The 23,348-nt window shown below is 39.7% G+C and overlaps 1 protein-coding gene across 3 annotated transcripts in view; it reads right to left on the bottom strand.

Annotated features, from left to right (window-relative positions):
* The window catches only part of COL15A1 (collagen type XV alpha 1 chain), a 359,120-nt gene that overhangs the window by 150,197 nt on the left and 185,575 nt on the right, over nt 1-23,348 (bottom strand). For all 3 annotated transcript variants that reach the window (XM_075826867.1, XM_075826865.1, XM_075826866.1), the window contains 6 exons: nt 22,572-22,598; nt 21,597-21,650; nt 16,586-16,672; nt 15,376-15,432; nt 14,887-15,024; nt 2,008-2,070 (listed from right to left, as the gene is read on the bottom strand). In XM_075826867.1, the coding sequence (XP_075682982.1) occupies nt 2,008-2,070; nt 14,887-15,024; nt 15,376-15,432; nt 16,586-16,672; nt 21,597-21,650; nt 22,572-22,598 (426 nt within the window). The remainder of the gene's footprint in view (nt 1-2,007; nt 2,071-14,886; nt 15,025-15,375; nt 15,433-16,585; nt 16,673-21,596; nt 21,651-22,571; nt 22,599-23,348) is intronic.

Raw genomic sequence — 23,348 nt, 5'->3', positions numbered from 1 at the left:
GCCACTTATCAGGCTCCCCTCCTGTCCCACCCCACCTCCTACACTTATCATTCACACTCCTTTTACTGCTAAAATCCACCTTGAGAGACAAGATGGATTATCAGCTCACGGAAGGATTAGGTTTCATGCTGGTCTATGGAAAGGGGAGGAGAAGGAGAGAGCAGGAGCAGAGTGAGAGACACACAGAGATGCTGCTGCAGTCCCTAGTAAGGGTATGTGCACACACACTAATTACGTCCGTAATTGACGGACGTATTTCGGCCGCAAGTACCGGACCGAACACAGTGCAGGGAGCCGGGCTCCTAGCATCATAGTTATGTACGATGCTAGGAGTCCCTGCCTCTCTGCAGGACAACTGTCCCGTACTGTAATAATGTTTTCAGTACGGGACAGCAGTTCCACGTAGAGGCAGGGACTCCTAGCATCGTACATAAGTATGATGCTAGGAGCCCGGCTCCCTGCACTGTGTTCGGTCCGGTACTTGCGGCCGAAATACGTCCGTCAATTACGGTCGTAATTAGTGTGTGTGCACATACCCTCAGTGTTAAGCTGGGTTCACAATGTGTGTTTTTTGTTGCATCTTTAAATGCTACCAAAAGAAATGCATCTGAAAAAATGATGTGTTTTTGTAAAATCTCATTCTGTTTTTAAATGTTTCAGCTGTAATCTGGTGTTGAATTTAATGGTCATAGGCGTACAGCTGAAACACTTTGTTAAAACGCACAGTTATTTAAAAACGCATGCGCATGTAATCTTTTGCCAGCGTTTCATAGTGCAACAAAAATGCACAATGTGAACCCATCCTAATATCTCACCCAGGTAAATGATTCACAGCTACACTGCTCCTTACTGCTGTATAATGTCCTCCATGTTGCTGCTATTTTTGAGACTGGAGAGCTGGATGTTTTCTTCTCCACGGGTGCTTTGTATGGAAGACATGATAGCAGTTAGGCCCGACCCACTAGCTCAGGAAAAGCTGAGACTTAGAGGGAGAGCCAGCAGTGGGGAAAACTGCTAAAATATGCAAGCTAAAAGTCATATAATGACCAGAAATAGTGTTATTCCACATGTACAAACATATGATAGCTTATTCTGAAAAGTCACTAGAAAAGTTAGGTATGATTTAATGCTGATTTAGTTAGGAATAAGGTGATTTGTAGGTACATACTGTATATTCCTATAATCCATACTGTATATTTCTATATCCAAGAGCATAAAAATTTCTTTCTTTTTCCTTTTACTACTGCTTCCATATTTTCAACATAAACTTGGATATTGAGGTTATGTTGACACGGTGAGGAATTGCACCTGGCAAATCCGCCGTGGATAGATATTCCAAGGAAAAAATATGCATCTGAAACACGATTTTCTGCTAAAGATTGGCATGCGGATCTGTATGCGGAGTAGCTCCATTGAAGTTCAATAGAGTTAATCCTTTATTCAGAGCAGAATCTGCACCAATAATGAGCATGCTGTGGATTTTAAAATCAGTGGAGCAGTCATTAATTCACACAATTTTTTTTCAGGAGCATGTGAATGAGGCATTGATAGAATACTCTGTTCACACGCATTCAGTTATCATCTTTGCAAAGGATCATATGATATAAATTTCACAAAAAGAACTAGAGTTACAGACTGCATCACATGGGTTTCAGAGCTGCTAACTGGGTAAGAAGGATAATGTAATACACCATGTGACTTTACAGAACTAGGAACCATGATCACGGCTTCTATACTGCCTGGCCCTGTCACTCGAAGAAAGGGAGGGAGGGACAGACTGGGGATAGAAGGTAGAGCTGTTTGGAGCAACAGTGACACCCTCGTTGCTCCAAAAAGCTCTTTTGCATATGAAGAATAAAATTATTATCGCTGTAACAGAGCCACGCATCTGAAAAATTAAAATAGCATTATATTCAGGTGAGGCAACACTATATTACTGTGCTGCTGTGTGATTGGCAAATTTCTGGTGACAGACTCCCTTTAATAAGTTTCAAGATTGTCACTTACTTTTGCTCCCTTCTGACCGGGAAGGCCAATGACACCATCTTTTCCAGGTGAGCCAGGTAAGCCCTATAAGAATTGCAGAATAAAATAATAACATAACGTGATCTTAAATCATAATACATATTATTCATGATAGTGCCATGTATATAGCCTTTGTAACTAACTACAGTTACCACTACAAATTTAATGCATTGATGAACTATTAAAGTATCTGAAATCCAAGGAATTCAATCAAAAATAATCAGGTGGGTACATGAAATTGTATATCTGTATGCCAAAGGATGACTGCCGTTGATGTACTTATTATGTCTTATTGAAATAGTACTAACATGCCACTATAGAAGTGGAATAGATGTTGGTACTTGGCATGAGAGCAACAATCAAAGTTCATAATAGGCTCTAAGGGGCCATTCACATATGTCAGTTATCCCTTTCAGTTTCCCTCCGGCGTGTTGCAGAAAAGCCGGAGGGAAACTGATGCTAGAACAGATCCCATAACTTTCTATGGGATCTGTTCTGGCACATGGGACATAAGTTCTGGCGCCGTACGGCGCTGGACCTGTGCAGGAGCCGGATCCAAAAATGTTATCTGCAGAGTATTTAAGTCCGTCTCCCCGGGAGGTTCTGCGCCGTATTCTATCTTAATTCACTGTTAGGCGGATGAACATCGAAAGGCGGAAGCGGCAGCACCCGGAGTGGGAATCCCCAGCTAGAGCAGGAGCGGAATTTAGTGCCACCCATGATCCCCTGTAGATACCACCACCCTCCCTGTATATAACGCTGCCCCCCCTGTAGATATCACCACTGTAGCTCCCTCTAAGCAAGATAATTATTTTGATGCAATGATTTTTTATTTGTCATATTTTCATTAATTTATATATATATGGATCATAGCTATATCTCCATACAGAGCGTCTGGCAGATGCCTTATACACCTAAAACCTCGTTCTTCTTTGTGAACAGCGACAGTGACAAAGGCCTGGGATAGGCCGAAACATCTCGGATTTTAGTGGCCTATATAGCTATGATCCATATATATATGTAAATTTATGAAAATACAACAAATAAAAAATCATTGCATCAAAATAATTCTCCTTCTCTCTCTGTGTGTGCTGGGTTAAATTTTGTGACTATATTACGGGAATCTTCCCCAACCCCATAGCACAACGCCACAGATCCAGGACTGCTACCCATTTCTTCTACTACTGTCAATATATGAACATTGACGTCAGGGGCTCTTCCAGGAGGGGTGGTGGGTGGCACTATCTACAGGGGGCATGAGTGGCACTACCTACAGGGGGGCATGGGTGGCACTATCTACAGGGGGCAGCATGGCGCTATCTACAGGGGGCTGTGTGGCGCTATCTACAGGGGGCTGTGTGGAGCCATCTACAGGGGGCTGTGTGGCGCTATCTACAGGGGGAGCTGTGGCATTATCAACACAGGGTGTGTGTCACAATATAGAGAGGGCACTGCGGAATTATCTACAGGGGTTGTGTCGCACTATATAGAGAGAGCAGGGTGGCACTTTATACACAGGGGGCACTGTGGCACTATCTCCTGAGGGCACTGTGGCATTATCTACAGGGGGTGTGTGACACTATATACAGAGAGGAGTGTGGCACTATATACAGAGGGCACTGTGGCATGATCTACCGAGGGCACTGTGGCATTATCTGCACATGAAATTCATATATTTTTACACACATGGGTCACAATCGGCCGACAAAAATGGAAACACGGACACAAAACAGATGCAAAACAAACGTCAAAAACGGACCGAGACGGCTGGAACCCGGACCCTGTCATGTGAATAGAAACAACAGCAATCCCAGCAAGGTGTGGGGTGGGTAGGAGATTTGGGGTGGGATTGGGTAGCTGTAAAGGCACCAAACACTAGCTATTTCCTGAAGTTAGGGCTAGTGTTTGGCGCCTTTGCGGGTTCATAAGGCTCCTTCAAAGATCTGAGGTGAGGTGAGTGGAAAGCAGCTGCCTTTTGGGCTCACCGTCTCGGCGACGGCCTTGTGGCTGCACTGAATATGACACACGTGACATTACAATGTGTGTGTCAGACTTCAGTGTAGCGCCGAGGCCGGAGCAGAGAAGGAGAGCCCTGACATGCCAGGATCACGTCAGAAGTTTTGTGGAATGACTAGTACACAACATGTATCCAATCTATCACAAACTATGTACCACTCTGATAAAATTTCCACATATTCAGACCCTAGACTACCTTTTGGTGGACCATTGTGGTGAAAACTCATGTTAAAAATGGATGGTAAAAACTGATGACAACTAACGACAACTGATGAAAAAGTCTGATGGCAAATGATACAATTTTGCATCAGTTTTTGCATCAGTTGTAATTGCTGAGAGACAAAAAAAACTGATGCTCCTGCAGCTGATATACACTACCGTTCAAAAGTTTGGGGTCACCCAGACAATTTTGTGTTTTTCAAGAATAAAGTAACATTAAAACCAAGCACACCATTGTTTTTCTTGTGAAATTCTCGATAAGTTTGATGTGTCACATGACCCTCTACCCATTGAAAAAACTAAAGTTGGATACAAAATGGCTGACTTCAAAATGGCCGCCATGGTCAACACCCAGCTTGAAAAGTTTCGTCCCTCCCATATACTAATGTGCCACAAACAGGAAGTTAATATCACCAACCATTCCCATTTTATTTAGGTGTATCCATATAAATGGTCCACCCTGTAGAATAAATCTTGACTGAACAATTATGAATCTGGTTTTCTTGACATGCAGTATGTCCTTTCTTGTATGGCCATATAAAACGGTTAGGATGTGTACAATGGTTATCCATTAGTGACCACGCAGAATTTCATAATGATCACAAGGAAATTGTGTCATAAGGAAAACTCCTCTCGATGTGCAGCTACTAGGTCAGATAGTAGTCATAGAGTGGGGTCCACCAGGTTAAAGGGGCTGTCTTTGATGAAACAACCCTTTTAAGTATGATGCTTCTTAGCATGAGATATTTTCCATTCATGAATATATATTTTAACACAAGGAATAAGTGGTTTTATTTAGTTCCATACATTTTTATATCTGTATAACAATTCTAAACCAAGTCTACTTCTTACCATAACATTTCAATTATCAGTGCAGTGTATAAAATGTATATGTATATGGCTAAACCTTCTAGTTCTTGAAATTGCTGCAAAAAAAATAAAAATACTAAAGGAAGCCACAATATTTGCATATTAGTAAAAGCATTTTCTGTATTCAAAAGGCAGATTTGATCATGCACTTTGAGAAGGCATGGTTCCCAAAAAAAGTATTAGATTGGTTTGCTATAGTTTACAATTAACATGCATTCACTAAAAATACACTACTGAACATCTTTATATATCTAAGACTTTTAAACTCTACCTATGTATAGTTGGCAGCCACTTCATTACTAGGATCTGGAGGGTACATAAATGTTTTTGCCATGCATTGCCTGCTAATTCAGGACCTGGGTGGTTGGTGCTGAGGTCCTAGCCCAACAGGCATAGTTATAAGTATAGCACTATGTTCACACTGCTGTCAGAGGCCAGAAATAGCCATGTAAACGGCACTATTCTTCCCGTCAAAACAACAGGACCCAACTGTAAGTCAGTGGATACCGTCGGGCGCTGGTGGTATCCATCGTGCAACAAATCCGGCTATGCCTCCTTGTTCCCATTATAAACTGAATGCACTACGCAAGTGTGAACATAGCCTTAGTTAAAAATCTATAGTAAGTCATGAAAATTTTGGGCTGTACTAAATTTATGAAAATTAAACTTTACAAAATTACATTCAGGACGAAGCGCCCATGCAATGTAACAAAATGCACCTGAAAAAAAAATGTCTTTGATGGTGAATATTTGTCCCTACAGAGTGATGAGAAATAAATGCATTTCCTAATGTAAAAGCCAAACAACTGGTTCTAACTTATTAAGCAAAGGAAAGGAAACTGACATTAAAAAATGTATATGTGTTAAAAGGTAAATGTTTATTCTTTCAAAACAAAAGCTAATAGATGTACTTACAATTGTTGTATTTTAGGTCCTGATGGCCAATACGTTTTTATGATTTAATGTAATAAAGGATTTATATATTTTTGCAGATACAATTTGTATTTGGTGTTATTCTTCCCTCAGTGGAGGTGTGATATGTCCTCACATTCAGCTATAGGTATTTAATGTCTATTCTCTTTTTGATATGTGCGGACGTTTATTATAACGTGCATCGTTTGGCCTGTCTCAGTATAGGTACTTAATATTGTTTCTGTTTTTTCAAACAGGCCTCAGTACTACTATGGATTTCCATACACGGGAATCCAATTGGCTGTCTCTTGTGACCCAAGTTTTTAATAATGATGCTGTAGGACCCATGGGTGCAACCCACATGGGAATATTGGAAACCCAAAAGAAATTAAAAGATCTACTGAAACGTAGAATGAGAGTTTGGTGGAATAAGGTGGCTTTAGAGCAATATCTTACTAAGGATCTTATCCCCAGAGGCTTGCGAGTCCAGGTCTTTCCCTCTTTTCCCCTTGATGATGCCACGTTTCGTTCCCGATGGGAAGAAGCGTGCAAATCTTGTTCACGCACATTCATTGAGCTTTTGATAGGATGGGATAAGAAACAGTTAGAGGAAATTGAAAAGCTGATAGTACCTCTACAGGATAAAGTAAAAATGGAACTCACTCCTGATATTCTTGCTAGATTCGAGCATGAACTAAGCATTGAATACACTAAATGGGAGTCCGAGATTAAAGAATTCAAGTCCAAGAAGTTCCAACGGGATTTGATGGATTTTCAAGAACACAAAGTGTATAAATGGCAACGGCGTGGTTCCACTACAATGGCACGCTCTGAGTCTCTATCCTCACTAGATAGTACAACTTCTGGGGCCTCACAAGGGAGCCAACCAATGAGAACTAGGAGATATGAAACCAGACGTACTCCCACAAAACGAAAATTCAATCCCTCTGATGAGAGTGAAGGAGGTGAATTGCAGGTAATTAATCTCTCAGATAGAGTATTCACCCCTAGCCAAATTTCAGTGCTTTCTCTGGGGCTGTCATTTTGCCCTGTTACAGGCTTTGATGACTTTTTAGCCATCAAGGATGTGTTTTTATTTGCACGCAAACTTGTATACAAAAAGTATTTAGCTAAAAATGATCCTCATAATCTGTTCACAGCACAGGAGGAATTGGAAGCGGTCCGGGCGTTAGAATCGTTACTCCAGGAACAGGAGGTTAGTAATGTCAGGTTTCCAGAAACCATTCGTCCCAGGTCCACCGCATTTCCTCCCTTGTCATTAAACCCATCGGTCGAGATGTTTGTCAGAATGGTGGTTGATGAACTCCGAAAGCTGCCACAGGACCGTGGCTATGACAACCTGTCATGGGCACAGCGCAAGGCGCTGCGCGAACTTAAGCAGATGAAGGGTATTGTGTTTAAACCAGCTGACAAGGGTGGAAATGTGGTGGTTTGGCATATTGAGATGTACGAATCTGAGGCATATCGACAATTACGGGATGCGGAGTGTTACAAGCGTCTGACATATAACCCCACCAATATCTTTAAGGGCCAGCTTGATGTCATATTGGCGGAAGCCTATGACAACAACATCATTACTAAAAAAATCATGGATGGGCTCATTGTGAAATTTCCCATCACCCCCACACTATAAATTCTAACAAAGGTACATAAAGATCATAAGAAACCACCTGGCCGGCCAATCGTGTCTGGATGTGGGAGTCTATGTGAGTCCATTTGCCGTTTCTTGGATTATTATCTCCGCCCTTGCGTTGAGAATCTTCAAACATATATCAAAGATTCTACGGACGTTTTGAAGCGTCTTGATGGAGTGACCATTGAGCAGGATATGTATTTGGTATCCTGCGATGTGGAATCCCTATATACCTGCATCAATCACGAACTGGGGTTACGTGCTATCCAATACTTTCTAGGCTCATGTGACCTTGATCATGAACTGGTTCAGTTTCTTGTCATTTTGATGCGTTTTGTCCTTGAGCACAATTATTTTGTGTTCAGAGACAAACACTATTTGCAACTCCGTGGGACAGCAATGGGTGCCACGTGTGCACCGTCTTATGCTAATCTATTCTTAGGCTTCTGGGAACAAGAAATTGTACGAGAGGCCATGGATATGGTATCTGGATGTGTTGTTGGCTGGATGCGCTTTATCGATGACATCCTTTTTATCTGGCAGGGCACACGAACAGAATTGGACCTTTTCGTATCCATCCTTAATAACAACACACAGAATATCAAACTAACGAGCATAATTAGTCAAACTACCATGGAGTTCTTGGACATCAAGATGACAGTGCTTGACACAGGTAAGCTTAGCACCACCATTTTTCGGAAAGCAACTTCCGTAAATTCTCTTCTACATGCGTCATCCTTCCATCCCTCACATGTAATACGCGCAATTCCTACAGGCCAATTTTTGCGGGCAAGACGCGTATGTGACTCAGACTCTAATTTTGAAAGTGAATCATAGTGTCTGAGGACTCGGTTTTCACAACGTGGTTACCGTAAAAACGATATTGATATGGGTTATCAAAGGGCCTGCCAGACCAATCGAAACAACTTACTCATTCAGCAAAAACGCAAGAAAGAGGATAGTGTAGTACGATTGATCACTACATACAATTCGCAATGGAGGGAGATACGTAAAATTGTGACTCGTTTTTGGCCCATTTTGCTCACGGATCCTGATTTAAAGAAACATTTATCCTTGAAGCCTCAACTTACGGCTAAAAAATGTAAAACTTTAGGAGATCATTTAGTCCGGAGCCATTATAGTGCCCCTAGTCCTAGGACTTATTTATTTGGTTCCAAAGGACCAGCTTGGGGATCATTCTCTTGTGGTCATTGTTCCATCTGCAACTTGATGGTCAAGACGGACACTTTTGCAGACTCCGAAAACAAAAAATGTTATAAAATCGTACATTTCATAAATTGTAGTACCACTGGTGTTGTCTACATGGCTACATGTCCATGTGGTCTGTCGTATGTGGGCATGACCACAAGAGAATTGAAAATAAGAATTCAGGAACATGTGAGGGACATTAAAAAAGCTGGAAGAATTGAGAGTAATAACTGGGAGGAAATTGAGAAACTGAAATCCATTCCGAGACATTTCCGGGATTTCCACAATAATAGATGGCAGGACTTAAGGGTGCTGGGCATCGATAAGATCATTATCGGATCACGTGGAGGTGATACTTTCCGCAAATTAGAACGCATCGAGTGCAAATGGATCATAAAACTTAAGACTAGCTCACCTCTGGGTCTCAATGAAAAAATCTCCTTTGCCTCCCTCCTATAAACTTTTCTGGGTCTTATGGCATCATTAGTTTTTAACTTTGTATACAATTATTATATTTGACGGGTTTGGTTTACCGAGGTTTTGTTGATTACATTGAAATAATCCTCTGGTTTATATTATTGTGTACTTGTTGTTATAAATTCCATTTTTGTAGCTGATGGCCTGTATTGACATAATTGTGTCTTTTTATCTTCTTATAGGGGTCCTGTTTATATTGGCCTTAAAATATATGGGTGGATTTGAATATCAAGCGTCACACACCATGTGTTCTAATAATCGATATTTCTGGTTCATCTTACTTATTTATAGGTTTTGCTATAATTATGCTGGATTTGTCCATAGTTGTTTTAGCTTTTTCAAGGGGTATTCATGTTTGTGTGTTCACACACACGATAAATACCTATAATGTGTGTTATACACATTAGGGTAATTCTTTAGTGTAGGATACCATATGTCTTTTTATATTTGTCTGTGATAATGCACATTTGCACATATATCTGTACATATGTACATATCCTTATCAATTTTATTTAATTATGTATTTATTATGACATTTTATTGACACATATTATGGTACATAAACACTTCATTATATATTTGTACAATATTCACATTTTGTCACTCTAAGCTTATTAAATTTACATCACATATATATTTTCACACTTTAATTTTTTATGCTTTTGGTATCACTATATTATACTATATTATATCGTATTAATATTAAACTATGTTGTATTGTTGTATGTCTTATTGTTGTCAACATAATAAAATAAATTAATTGTTCCTTTGGTGCATTTCATCACGTGTGTGTCACTTTATTTTATTTTATATTTCTTTTCTTTCTTCCTCTTATCACATCACTGAGCACGTGTGTTCACTCTCTTTGCACTTACCACATTTTGGTTTTCAATATTACGAAGAAATCCCCCCTTTTCTTAAAATTGTTCTAAAATATATTTTGTGCATTTTTTATTTTTATTTATGTATGTAGACATTTCTCTCATGTTATAATGTCAATTAATATCCATTCTATGACATGTTTATGTGTGTAAACAGTATAATTGTCTATATACATCTGGGTCTATATTTAGTGACTGATCGATATACCAGCTCAGTTCTGTTCACACTTTAAATGGCATCTGTAGTATATGGGCTTGTGTGATCGCTTTTTGCCCACATCCAAAATGGCCACTTGAACATGACATGTCATAATGACTAGACATGTCAAAACGTTATTCATAGTAGAAAGGTCTATAACATCGTTTTTGCCCATATTCAAAATGGCCACCGCAGCATGTCATCTCACAATAGTGCGACCTAACATTCTTTTCCCGGCGCTTCTGCACTGATGCGCATGCGCAGTGGCGTCCGTGTGATGCGTGGATGGGAAAGCTGGCGGTGCTTGTGACTCACTGCCCAACAGTCAGGTATTTACATATGTATTAGCTCAGCTGTTTATATTTTATACCAGGTTCAGCCTCGGCTGTTTACAATGAGGTATTTTCAATACCCTACCGTAATTGGTTACTTTGAAGGGACCCCTCCCATTTTTTCAGTATATTTATAACATCAACTACTCTTCCTGTCAGTACCCCTTGAAAAAGCTACCGCGAAAAGCGCGTCGGGGCTCCTGGCGTGGAGTTTACTTTTGGGTTACTCTTACTACACCTGGGTTGGTATAGGTTCAGGGACCGGACTTTTATTCATGGTGACTTCCTGTTCTCTATTTAGCTCTGTACACACTGTACTTTGTTTGCTGCCATCCCTGTGCATATATTGATGGGTCTATTTCATGTTGTTGTGTGTTGACATGGGTGTCTGAACCTTATGTGTGGTTTGCAGAGTTCCTCATACTATATGCACACAGCTTGTTTGACCAAATGACTCGTATTGCTTCTATATATACAGCACTTTTGTGTACATATTATTTTTTGAATAGCCCTTCTGTTCTCTATGCCAGTGTATTTTAAATTGTTTGTTGTATTTTAGGTCCTGATGGCCAATATGTTTTTATGATTTAATGTAATAAAGGATTTATATATTTTTGCAGATACAATTTGTATTTGGTGTTATTCTTCCCTCAGTGGAGGTGTGATATGTCCTCACATTCAGCTATAGGTATTTAATTAGTACTTACAATTAGGCCTGATTCACACGAGCGCTGCGCATCTCAGACATGAAAAACTGCTGTCTTTCACGTCCGAGGTGCATCCGTGCTCCGTGCTGCGGGACGCGATGTCACGCATCCACCATAGTTGAGAGTCTATGGAGGGATGCGTGACGTGTGAAAAGATAGGACATGTCCTATTTTCTCACGGACCCTTCACACAGTCCTTTGAAACAACGGCTGTGTGAACGGCCACATCGAATTACATAGGTCCCTGGGACGGCCGCTATTTCAACGGCCGTCCCACGGACGTTTAACATGTTCGTGTGAATCAGGCCTTAGTATCTGAAAAGATGCAAACGTATTTCTCAATTCGACTAGTGTGACTGATTTCACATCTGGCTATGTCCATCAATAGCTAAACCCTTTCACTTACAACATTGTGGGATCCTTAAAATTCTAGTAATACATTTCATATTAATACCTATGTAAAGGGCCAGGGAAAGTGTTAGGCAGTATAGGCAGCGACCTAGAACTACAATGCCCCTACACTTGATCAACAGCTACTGCTAATGATACAGATCATTCAAGATAGTGGAGTCGTTCTATTGATGAGAATCTTGCGACGACACTCAATTAGATCATAGAGATCAATTCAGGAGCAGTAAGTTACAAGCACGTGAGTGGGGGATCAGGTGGCAAGACTTTCATGAGGGCAATTTGGCTAATACACCATGGCTGTTATTTATGTGGGGCATTATGTCTGTATGGGCAGTATGTCTTACAGTTATGGGAGGGCACTGTGGTAAGTACTTATGGCTGATACTAATGGCATCTATGTGGCTAGAACTCATGCGGGCACTGTAGCTGTCATTCTAATAGGGGCATGTGGCTGTCCCTCTTATGGGGGCACTGTGGCTAACAGTATAAGGGTGCTTGTTCTAATTCTGCCTCTGTGTAGCATTCACCTCTGATCCTCCCTACAACGTGCATAAAATATGATGTCTCACTGAGATGTTTTCTCAAATGCGTAAATATGAAGGAATATTACAATATGTTTTAGGGTTCTGGTACAAAATTTTACTTGGCTTCTTATCTGGGCACTTAAAACAGCTGTTTTAAATGTCTATAGGGCTTGTAACATTGTTTCCCACAAATAGGAGTTAATGTTCGAAGCTAAACAAGAACCCCTGTAGTTCGCCAAAATACCAGAATATAGTGATTGTTATTATCAATGGGCCCTTGATTCTACACTAGACCTCTGGATATGTATGATGTACTTAAAAAAATTGCCGAATGTGCAGAACTATCCCCTTAATGAACAGCTAAATGTTTTAGTTTTTTCCTCACTGCCTTCCAGCAGCCATAACTTTTTATTTTTTCAAAGGCTTTAATAAGGCCTATGAGGCTTTGTTTTATGTGGGAGAATTATTTTTTTCCTGCGCAGTTTTTGGGGTCCAAGCAAATTACTGTTTCATTTATGTAAAAAAAAATAATTGTGGCGTGACTGTTCACGTTTCATGCTAAACTTGTTAAATACAATTTTTCAGGTTATTACAGTCATGTAGATAAGTGTAGGTTTTTTGTTTTAATTTAATGTATGGGCAATAAAATATATTTTATACTAAATAATGACTTTTTTGTGGACATTTCCTTATTATGTTTTTGTTAAAAATAATCTAATCCCATGACGGAATACGTTTTTAACAACTTTATTTTATACTTATAATGTATTAGCATACTCCTGTATACGAATACATTATACTGTGTCACTATGACACAGGCTGCTGTTAGGGCAACATGTAGTATGCCCTAACAGCAGGCTTACAGAACAGACAGCCCCGGGGTTCATTCTATGACCCCAGGGCAAACTGCAGAGGATTTCCCAGTCTCCGATCACATCAACAGGAAACCCGGTGATGCGATCGAAGAGGGGAGTCTACTTTGATCATGACGTGGTTACGGACCACGTCGATCAAAGGGTTAAATCGCGTGGATCAGAGGTTTCTCCGATCCAAGCCATATTCAGGAGGCTGCTGTAAGTACAGGAGATGTTAGTAACAACTCCTGCTTAGTGCATGAGCGCACAATGTAGCGCTCATAAGCCTTTTCCACAGCAACATCAAAAGACGTCGTTGTAGACCAGGGACCGGCCATGCCCAGCGTCTTAAAAACATTGGGCAGTGGTGAAGGGGCTAAAGAACTTTTTTGGTAAATGAGGCAGTTTTTGTCTGATCATATTCAGATTGCACATATTTTGCAAATAATGTTTCATAGTGCATAGGAGAAAAACAGCTGATAATCCATGTGTAGTAAATTTATTTAAAATATCTACTCGATATGCTATTTAACCATGCACTCATATGGCTTTTAAAGATGAAACAACTGGGAAAATACTGCCTTTTGACAACAGATATTGCAGCATATTACCATTCCCGAACCACTAATGTCCTCATCCCACACCTGGAAAATCAAATGCCAAATAATTTTTATTATATTAAAAATAAATTTGTCATAATATGATAACAGGAACATAATTCACAAGTATTATTTGTTAGGAAGTACAGAAGCAAAAGCCTCTTTAAGCCTTAGGGCTTATGCACACAGAAGTACCGTGTGTATGGAGCCTGTACGGCAGCACACAGAGTCTTCAGGGCTCCACACTATAAAGCCTTAGGCATGCTGTAATAGGGAATCATATGGAACATGCCACTATTGCATATGAATCCAACAGAAACACTTATGTATGGTCCTACAGACTTCTGCAGTTGCTATATTACGGTTCTATACAACTTGAAGCTTGACCAGAGCCATAATTTAGCTGTGTGCATTAGGCCTAACAGTGAGATCTTATGCTTATCATGAGGTGTCACATATACTTTACAGAACTGTGCTCACAGAAGGCTGGAGCTAAAGTATAGTCATGGGATTTGCCTACAGCTGACAGTGTTAAAGGGGACCCCACCAATTTTATTGCTCTCCAATTCATTTATTTCCGCACAATAAATATTTACCCAACATTGATTAGAGGTCAATATCATAGATTATTTCTTGAATAATAGGTTTAAAGGAAATAGAAAACTGCGAAGACATTCATGTTTTGCAAGTCAATGGGAAGTGAAGGATGCAATTTTTTGAAAAAGTAGACTTCGTGGTCATATTTGCCAATAATGTTATTGTACAGTGTAATGTCAAGCAACATATTTTTAAAATATCCGACCAGTCGCAATAAATGTCTCTAATACTACGGACTGTTTTAAAAGAGGCTCTGCACCAGGTCATAAAATCATGTTGCACCAGTCATGATACTGTTTCCTAGTGTTTCTAGGTTTTCAAATTGTGTGCTCTGAGTTCTGGGCATGTTGTAAAATGACATTTATAGCTCAATTGGTATGAGAACATTTTGAATACTCACGGGTGGCCCAGGCATTCCAATTTCTCCATCTTTGCCACGTTTCCCTGGAGAACCATCAATCCCTGAATCAGAACCTGGCTTTCCAGGCAATCCTTGTGGTCCTGGTGGTCCAACTGGCCCTTGTAATCCTGGTAAGCACTTTTAAAGTAGAAAAGTTTATTAGGAAAGTTTTTGTTGCAACAAGCACTGCATTTTGTATTTATATTACAACAATGGTCGAAAATATATAAAAGGGAGTAGAAAAGTGAAATGGGTATCTATTACGGGAAAAGGTCTTCATTACAGTCAAACGTATTCCATGTTCTTAGCTCAGGGACTCAGAATTAAAGCAAACAATTAAAAATTTAGCAGTTGTCCAATAATATGTCCACATTACTTAGCTGCTTGTCTTCTTATCCCTAAAATAATATGTACTAGCATTCTGTGTAGTCAATGAAGGAAATCTTATTTTTTATTTTATTTCAAAGTAACATTCATATTGTATCTTACAGTTTGACCTGATCCAGCGATATCTCCACTTGCAGATCCTTCAGTATCATCAGCTCCCTAAAGAAATTAAAATAAACTTTACTTAGAAAAAAATCACCCACATTGTGTATATCTATGAAACTCGCTACATTATGCCAGCTGGCCTTTCCTGTCTTTTGGCACTCAAGGTAAATATGGCAAAATGTCCTCCCATAACAGTACTGCCATAGTCCCAGTGACAGCCACAGTGCCCCAATAAGTAGCAACCGTAGTTTCTTTATGACGAGTTACAGCCCAAAATGTCCATTAGTCCATCATAATGTCCCCATAGTAAATGCCAAAATGTATCACAAATTATATTACTGTATCCTCCAAGAATTACAGTCACGACTCAATGAATAACAGCCACAGCTCCCTCGTTACTACCATGCCATAGTGCCCCCGTCACTACTAACAAATGTGTCACTAATTAGTTCCAGCCATAATTTCCCCAATAAGTAGCAGCCGCAATACGACCATCAGTACTGCCTACAGTGCCCCATTGAAAGCCATGCCACAGTATACCCTGCTGCTTGGTTAGAATGAATTAAATGCAGGCGACCCCAGAGGGCGTTCCCATGTAAGTTTCTGCTCTTGCCCCGATATCTATGATTAGTGTAGGAAAAAGTAAAGGGGGCTTCCAAAGAGGGACAGCACTCTTTTCCCTGAAACAAGTCTGTTTCTACATTATAGGAAATATTTGGTTGGGGTTATTCCTTCTAAAGATGGTCCAACCATTATGATATGGGTCTTAGTTAACTTTGTTCTGTACATAAATGCAGTAATATTTTTTTTAAAACTGTCGTGTTTACTCTGGTTCCTTCTGTTTAATGTTACATTTTGCATACAGTTTCAAAACCATTCAGTGTGACAATTATACAATAGTAGGGAACATCTGGGAAACAGTTCTTCTGCAGGTGAATGCTTAGGAAAATGCAAGGAAGACTGAAAATTGGCTGAACGACCTGCTTCTGAGTCCATAAATCCCATGACAGCTAACTGATTTGGAAGCTTTGTTAGCACATTATGTTTTAATATTCCAACAGAAATGTGACTGTGAAGATTAATTCTCTATTTTATTCAACTTATGCTGAATATGTGCACAAATACACAAAATATTTAATCTATGTTATATTTTTATACTGAAAAGTAATTTTTGATACAAAATATCATGAATTCCTCAATAACTTACTAATTGTTTCAGTGTGTTGACTGGTCCTGGAGGGCCTGGTGGTCCTGGAAAACCTGCAGGTCCTTGGAGTCCAATACCAGAATCACCCTAGAAAAGCAAAATTTGAATACATAGTTACATACATAGTTAGTACGGTTGAAAAAAGACACATGTTTATCAAGTTCAACCAAGGGATGGGAAAAGGGAAGGGAAAAATTGCTGCACATTGACATAGGAGCTGATAATTTTTTCATTATAGGAAATGATCTAAGCCTTTTTTAAGGCCATCTACTGTCCCCGTTGTGACCAGCTCCTGCGGTAGACTATTCCATAGATTCACAGTTCTCACAGTTAGGCCGGATTCACACGAGTGTGTGCCTTTTGCGCACGCAAAAAAACGCGGCATTTTGCCTGCGCAAAAGGCACTTGACAGCTCCGTGTGGCAGCATCATATGATGCGCGGCTGCGTGGTTTTCGCGCAGCCGCCATCATTATGACACTCCATTTGGATGTTTGTAAACAGAAAAGCACGTGGTGCTTTTCTGTTTTCATTCAACCTTTTGACTGCTGTTGCTTGAATCACACTTGTCCCACGGAAGTGCTTCCATGTGACATGTGTGGTTTTCACGCACCCATTGACTTCAATGGGTGCGTGATGCGCGAAAAACTCAGAAAGAACGGACATGTCGCGACTTTTTCGCCGCGGACTCACGCGGCGTAAAAATCACGCACATGTCTGCACGGTCCCATAGACTAATATAGGTCCGTGCGACGCGCGTGAAAATAACGCGCGTTGCACGGACGTATATCTCGTTCGTCTGAATAAGCCCTAAAGAAGGCTTGTCGCCTCTGCAGATTGAACCTTTTTTTCTGCAAGAGTGCCCCCTTGTTTTATGAGGGGGTTTTACATGGAAAAGCATTTCACCATATTTTTTGTATGGGCCATTCATATATTTATATGTCAATTGTGTCCCCCCTTAGTCGTCTCTTTTCAAGGCTAAATAGGTTTAATTATTTTAATCTTTCCTCATAACTTAGATTCTCCATGCCCCTTATTAGCTTCGTTGCTTTTCTTTGTATTTTTTCCAACTCCAGGGCATCCTTTCTATGAACTGGAGCCCAGAACTGAACTGCATATTCTAGGCCTCACTAATGCTTTGTAAAGTGGTAATATTACAGATGTAGCCATCTTTAAATTGATTCTGATAACTTGCTGCAGCGTGATATCACACAACAAAAGCCATTGAAAAGTCATTGAAAAAAGTCAAGATAAGAGATCTAGCCATTGTTTATTTAATGCGTTAAAAATTAAGGTAAAGACGGCTACATCTGTATATCCCTGTCCCGCGAGTTCATTCCTCTTTTAATACACAACATTATCTTGCTGGCCTTTGAAGCAGCTGATTGACATTTCATGCTGTTATTTAGTTTATGATTTACAAGTACACCCAGATCCTTCTCAACAAGTGAATCCGCCAGTGTAGCTCCCCCTAGGACAATGATGCATTCAGATTGTTTTTACCCAGATGCATAACTTTACATTTATCTACATTAAACCTCATTTGCCAAGTGGATGCCCAAACACTTAGGCATCATTTACACGAGCGTAATATACGCTCTTGCGACGTGCGTGCTTTTCACGCGTGTCGTACGCACCTATATTAGTCTATGGGGGCATGCAGACAGTCCGTGAGTTTTGTGCAGTGTGAGTCCACTGCGTAAAACTCACGACATGTTCTATATTTCGCAGTTTTTCGCGCATCACGCACCCATTGAAGTCAATGGGTGCGTGAAAACCACGCAGGTCGCACGGAAGCACTTCCGTGCGAACTGCGTGATTCGCGCAACAGCTGTCAAACTCTGAATGTAAACAGAAAAGCACCACGTGCTTTTCTGTTTACAAACATCCAAATGGAGTGTCATAATGATGGAGGCTGCGCAAAAATCACGCAGCCGCGCATCATACACTGAGGACACACGCAGCTGTTAAGTGCATTTTGTGCACGCAAAACGCCGCGTTTTTTGTGTGCGCAAAACGCACACGCTCGTGTAAATCAGGCCTTAGTGTGTCCAAATCAGGCTGTAATTTACGAATATCTTCCATAGACTGTACAATACTACATAGCTTAGTGTCATCTGCAAAAATAGAAATAGTGCTATTAATCCCATCCTCTATATCATTAATAAATAAGTTGAATAATAGTGGTCCCAGCACGGAACCCTGGGGTACACCACTTATAACCGGGGACCATTCAGAGTAGGAATCATTGACCACAACTCTCTGGATATGGTCCTTGAGCCAATTCTCAATCCAATTACAAACTATACTTTCTAAATCTATAGTCCTTAAGTTACCCATTAGACGTCTATGATGGACAGTGTCAAATGCCTTTGCAAAGTCCAAAAACACTATATCCACAGCGGTCCCTCTGTCTAGGCTTCTGCTCACCTCTTCATAAAAACAAATCAGGTTGGCTTGACAACTTCTATCTTTAGTAAAACCGTGCTGGCTGTCACTTGTAATACAATTTTTTGTTGCAAAATCCTGTATAAAGTCCCTCAATAGCCCCTTAAACATTTTTCCCACAATTGATGTTAAGCTAACTGATCTATAATTAACCAGGGAAGACTTTTGCCCTGTGCCAGTCCCTTGGCACTATACCAGTCACTAGAGAATCTCAAAATATTATGAAGAGGGGGACAGAAATAACTGAACTAGGCTCTTTAAGAACTCTAGGATGTAAACCATCTGGTCCCTGGGCCTTGCGCACATTTACTTTATTTAACTTAGTTTGGACCATATCTACATTCAGCCAATTCAGTATATTAATGGATGTAGCAACAGCACTGGCACCGGCTACAGCAGTTGCTCTTTCTTCTGTTATATATACAGAGCTAAAGAACCCATTTAGTAACTCTGCCTTCTCTTGATCCCCTGTGACCAACTCCCAATTACCACTATCTAGGGGTCCTACATGTTCAGACCTTGGCTTTTTTGCATTTACATACTTGAAGAATTTTTGGGGATTTGTTTTATTATCCTTGGCCACCTGCCTCTCATTTTGTATTTTTGCTGATTTTATTACATTTTCACAGATTTTATTAAGTTCTTAAAATTTTAAGATCTCCCAAAATTTTCCTGCAACATGTTGAGGAAATTTCATCCCTTTCGCAGTTGAAGCCGAACCATGACACAAATTAATATCTGTGTAATTAAAATCTCCCATTATCATTACAGTACCAGCCTGTGCAGCCCGCTCCATCTCTGTATATAGCTGACCTTCCATCTCCTCAGTTTTATTAAGGGGTCTATAGATTACACCAAAAGTAATTTTTTCAGGGTGTACCTCTCTTTGTAATTCCACGCACAAGGTTTCAACCTCCTCACAATCTTCACCCTCTAATGTCTCTTTCACACTTACCTTCATATTACTTCTCACATACAGACATACACTACCGCCTTTCCTATTTGCCCTGTCTTTTCGAAACAGTGTAAAACCCTGTAGATTTACAGCCCAGTCATGAGAAGAGTCTAGCTATGTTTTAGCAACACCAACTATATCAATATGTTCCTCCAGTATCAAGGCCTCTAGCTCCCCTATTTTGCTTGCTAGACTTGTGCCATTTGTAACATACACTTTAACTTGCATTTCAAATTGCCACGTTTGGTATCAGAAATGTGATTATTTAACATTATTTGGGCATTTTTATTTTCATTGCTGTTTTGTAACAAAAGGATCTCCTTATCCTGTTCTCTAGTCCTCTTCCCACAGTCTATTTCTCCCCCCCCCCCACCAATATAGTCTGAACCCTCTCTAACTTAACTACTATTTTCTACATTGACCTCCCTCCTCAGCCCTAGTTTAAATATTCCGCCACCCCAGCTAGAATTCTCTCCCTCATCACAGCGGACCCCCTTCCATTTAGGTGCAAATCATCTGCAGAATACAGTTTGTACCCCAATGAATAGTCAGCCCAGTGCTCTAGGAACCCAAAGCCTTCTCCTCTACATCAAGACTTAAGCCATGAAATTTACTTCCTGAGCTCCTGCTGTCTTTCTTGTGATGCGCATGGCACAGGCAGTATTCCTGAGAATACAACCTTGGCGGTCTTGGCGACAAATTATTCTATCTGTCTTCCTGATTATAGAATCCCCTACAACTACTAATTGTCTTGCCATACCTGCATTACCATCCCGTTGACTACTAGCTGGGCTTTTCTCCAGGCTGTTAGGGAGATCAGTATCCACTAGGGCTGCCAATTCTGAGACTTACACCATCGCATCATCACCCAACTTGGCAATTTTGCGTGGAATAACAGAAACAGGATTGGCCTTCCTTTACTTGGACCCCTTTCTACTGCCCCTAACTACATTAACCCAGCTACTTGCCTAGTCCTGCTGACCCATGTCTTCACCCTCCAGTTCTACCCCACTAACTGCTTGCTCAGTGAGCAGCATGCTCCGCTCAAGATTGTCTATCACCCTCTGTGTTTCATTTTGCCTCTCCAGATCTCTAATGCGAGCTTCCAGGTGAACAACATGCTCATATCATGAAACATGAAATCTCCATTAAATTTACAATGCAACATTACAAGCATGTTGCCGTTTTAGTAAGCTGATTCCTATACATCTGACAAACGTACCTTCACTACAATTGTACATTGTCTAGGGTAGATACTGAAAAACTTATTTGTAGAAATATATATACGCAGTATATTGTGTCTTTTGTGGTTGGTAGAGTATGGTACTAAGAGTTCTCGATCCATATAATATCTTTAATTTATTGTTTCAATTCATTCTCGATATTAGACAAAACATTTAAGAAAAAGTTTTAAGAAAACAAACTAAACATATTTCATTTCATGGAAAGTTCAGTTGACACTACTGATCATAAATAATTAATGTTAGTTTAATTTGAAGGCAACTTAGAAAACAGCTATTGTCCTGAATTGAAGTGGATACCGGAACCTTGCCATTTATTTCTGTCTTCGAATGTTTAATTGTTAGTTCCAAGATTAACCGAAAACTTACCTTTTCTCCTTTAGAACCTGGTTTACTCTGTAATCCTGGGACACCTCTCTCACCCTAAAAAAAGTAAATACAATTAAAGATTTTTGCTAGGATAATGCCTATAAGTATGGTCTGCTCTAACTGCACCATTTTAAATTTATAGCATTGCTTTTTGCAGGCTGATTCTAAAACACGGACTATCTGAATATGTACCAAATTCAGTACAGAAGTAGTCAAAGGCTCATCATTCCCCTCTATCTGCCCTGCATGTGCATAGAACACTGGGGGCTTGAGGAAGGCTAGGACCAAACATAGATTGGAGTTATGAGAATATGAATGCATATCAAAGTGCAAGATGTTTGCTCTGAATTTTATAAACTATGAGGTTAACAAGGTCAAAATAAAAGCAAAAACTAAAAAGGGTCCAAAAAAAACCCCAAAAAACATTGATTCTTTATTTTAAATATAGTGCCACACCAGTCTATGGGTTGTGTCTGGTAATGCAGCTCAGCTCCTTTGAAGGAAATGGAGTTGAGCTGCAATATCACACACAACGTGTGGACAGGTGTGATGCTGTTTTTGGAAGAAAGGAGCCATGTTTTTCTATTCCTGGACAACCCTCAAGTAATTCCTTTATTGTAATGCAGAATAATTGTTTTTGGACTCCTTGTTTCTACAAATGTCTTTGATCTGATAAGTATCAATAGTGTGTTTGTATTAGGAGCATAAGGAAAGCTATACAAGCTGCCGAGTGGTTACATATTTTCGGTGTACACAAATGACTGAAATTTTTCTTAAATCCCATCCGTATTTTAGGGAAAAAGAATGTCAAATCTGCAGCATCCCCTGTAAATTTTAGATTTCACATGGATAATAGGCAAATATTCACTGCATTTCAAATGAGTAGGGAAATCTGAATCTGCAATAAAAGAAACTATTTTGTTTTATTCCTAATAGAATTCATGTGGATTTATTGAAAGGTCAAGACACACTCACCGGAAGTCCATCGTTCCCAGGAGCTCCCTGAAATATAATAAATGTGTTCATTTATTTTTATTTTCTTTAATTAGTGTGCAGTTAAGAAAATGATTCAAGAAAAATACCATCAATTTTGATCTCAACTTAAAAAATAATATTATTTTAAGTTCAGACAATATTACTATAAAAGATGTCCATTAAAGAATATTTATGTATTCATGGAGAAATTGAAAAAATGATACGTGTTGAATTAGGACCATTATAAAAAATAAAAAAATAAATAAAAACCCTGCTTTATCTGTAAACACGTGTTTCTTGATACATAGGTCAGAGACATTGATAAAATCTGCAGGCTTCTGGGAAACCTATGACATTTCTGCTCAACTGCTCTGAGCAACTGCATCTTTATCAGTAGCGTAATTTTTAAGGATAGCGATGAAGCCGTCTTTATCTTGAATTTTAATTAATTAAATACACAGTGTCAAGAAACTTTTTCTTTACTTTTTCAATGCTTTTCAATGGCTTTTGTTGTGTGATATCACGCTGCAAAAAGTTATCACAGTCAAGATAAAGATGGCTACATATGTAGTTTCAATGAAAAGTAAAAAAAAAAACAATAATTGATGTCCTTAAACGGCCCTCAAGCTTTTTAACAAACTTTGCATCATTTAATAGTACAGGCCAATAGAAGAAACCTTAGGCCCGTATACACAGACCAATGATCGGGTGACCAAGTGCACATTCGAATACTCATTCCCGATCATTGCCCTGCGTAAACTCCTGTTCATTAGCTGA

The sequence above is a fragment of the Rhinoderma darwinii genome, chromosome 5 (assembly GCF_050947455.1).
Source record: "Rhinoderma darwinii isolate aRhiDar2 chromosome 5, aRhiDar2.hap1, whole genome shotgun sequence".
NCBI classification, from domain to species: domain Eukaryota; kingdom Metazoa; phylum Chordata; class Amphibia; order Anura; family Rhinodermatidae; genus Rhinoderma; species Rhinoderma darwinii.
Note: the sequence above shows the minus strand (reverse complement) of the source record. Positions and strands in the feature narration are given on the sequence as shown.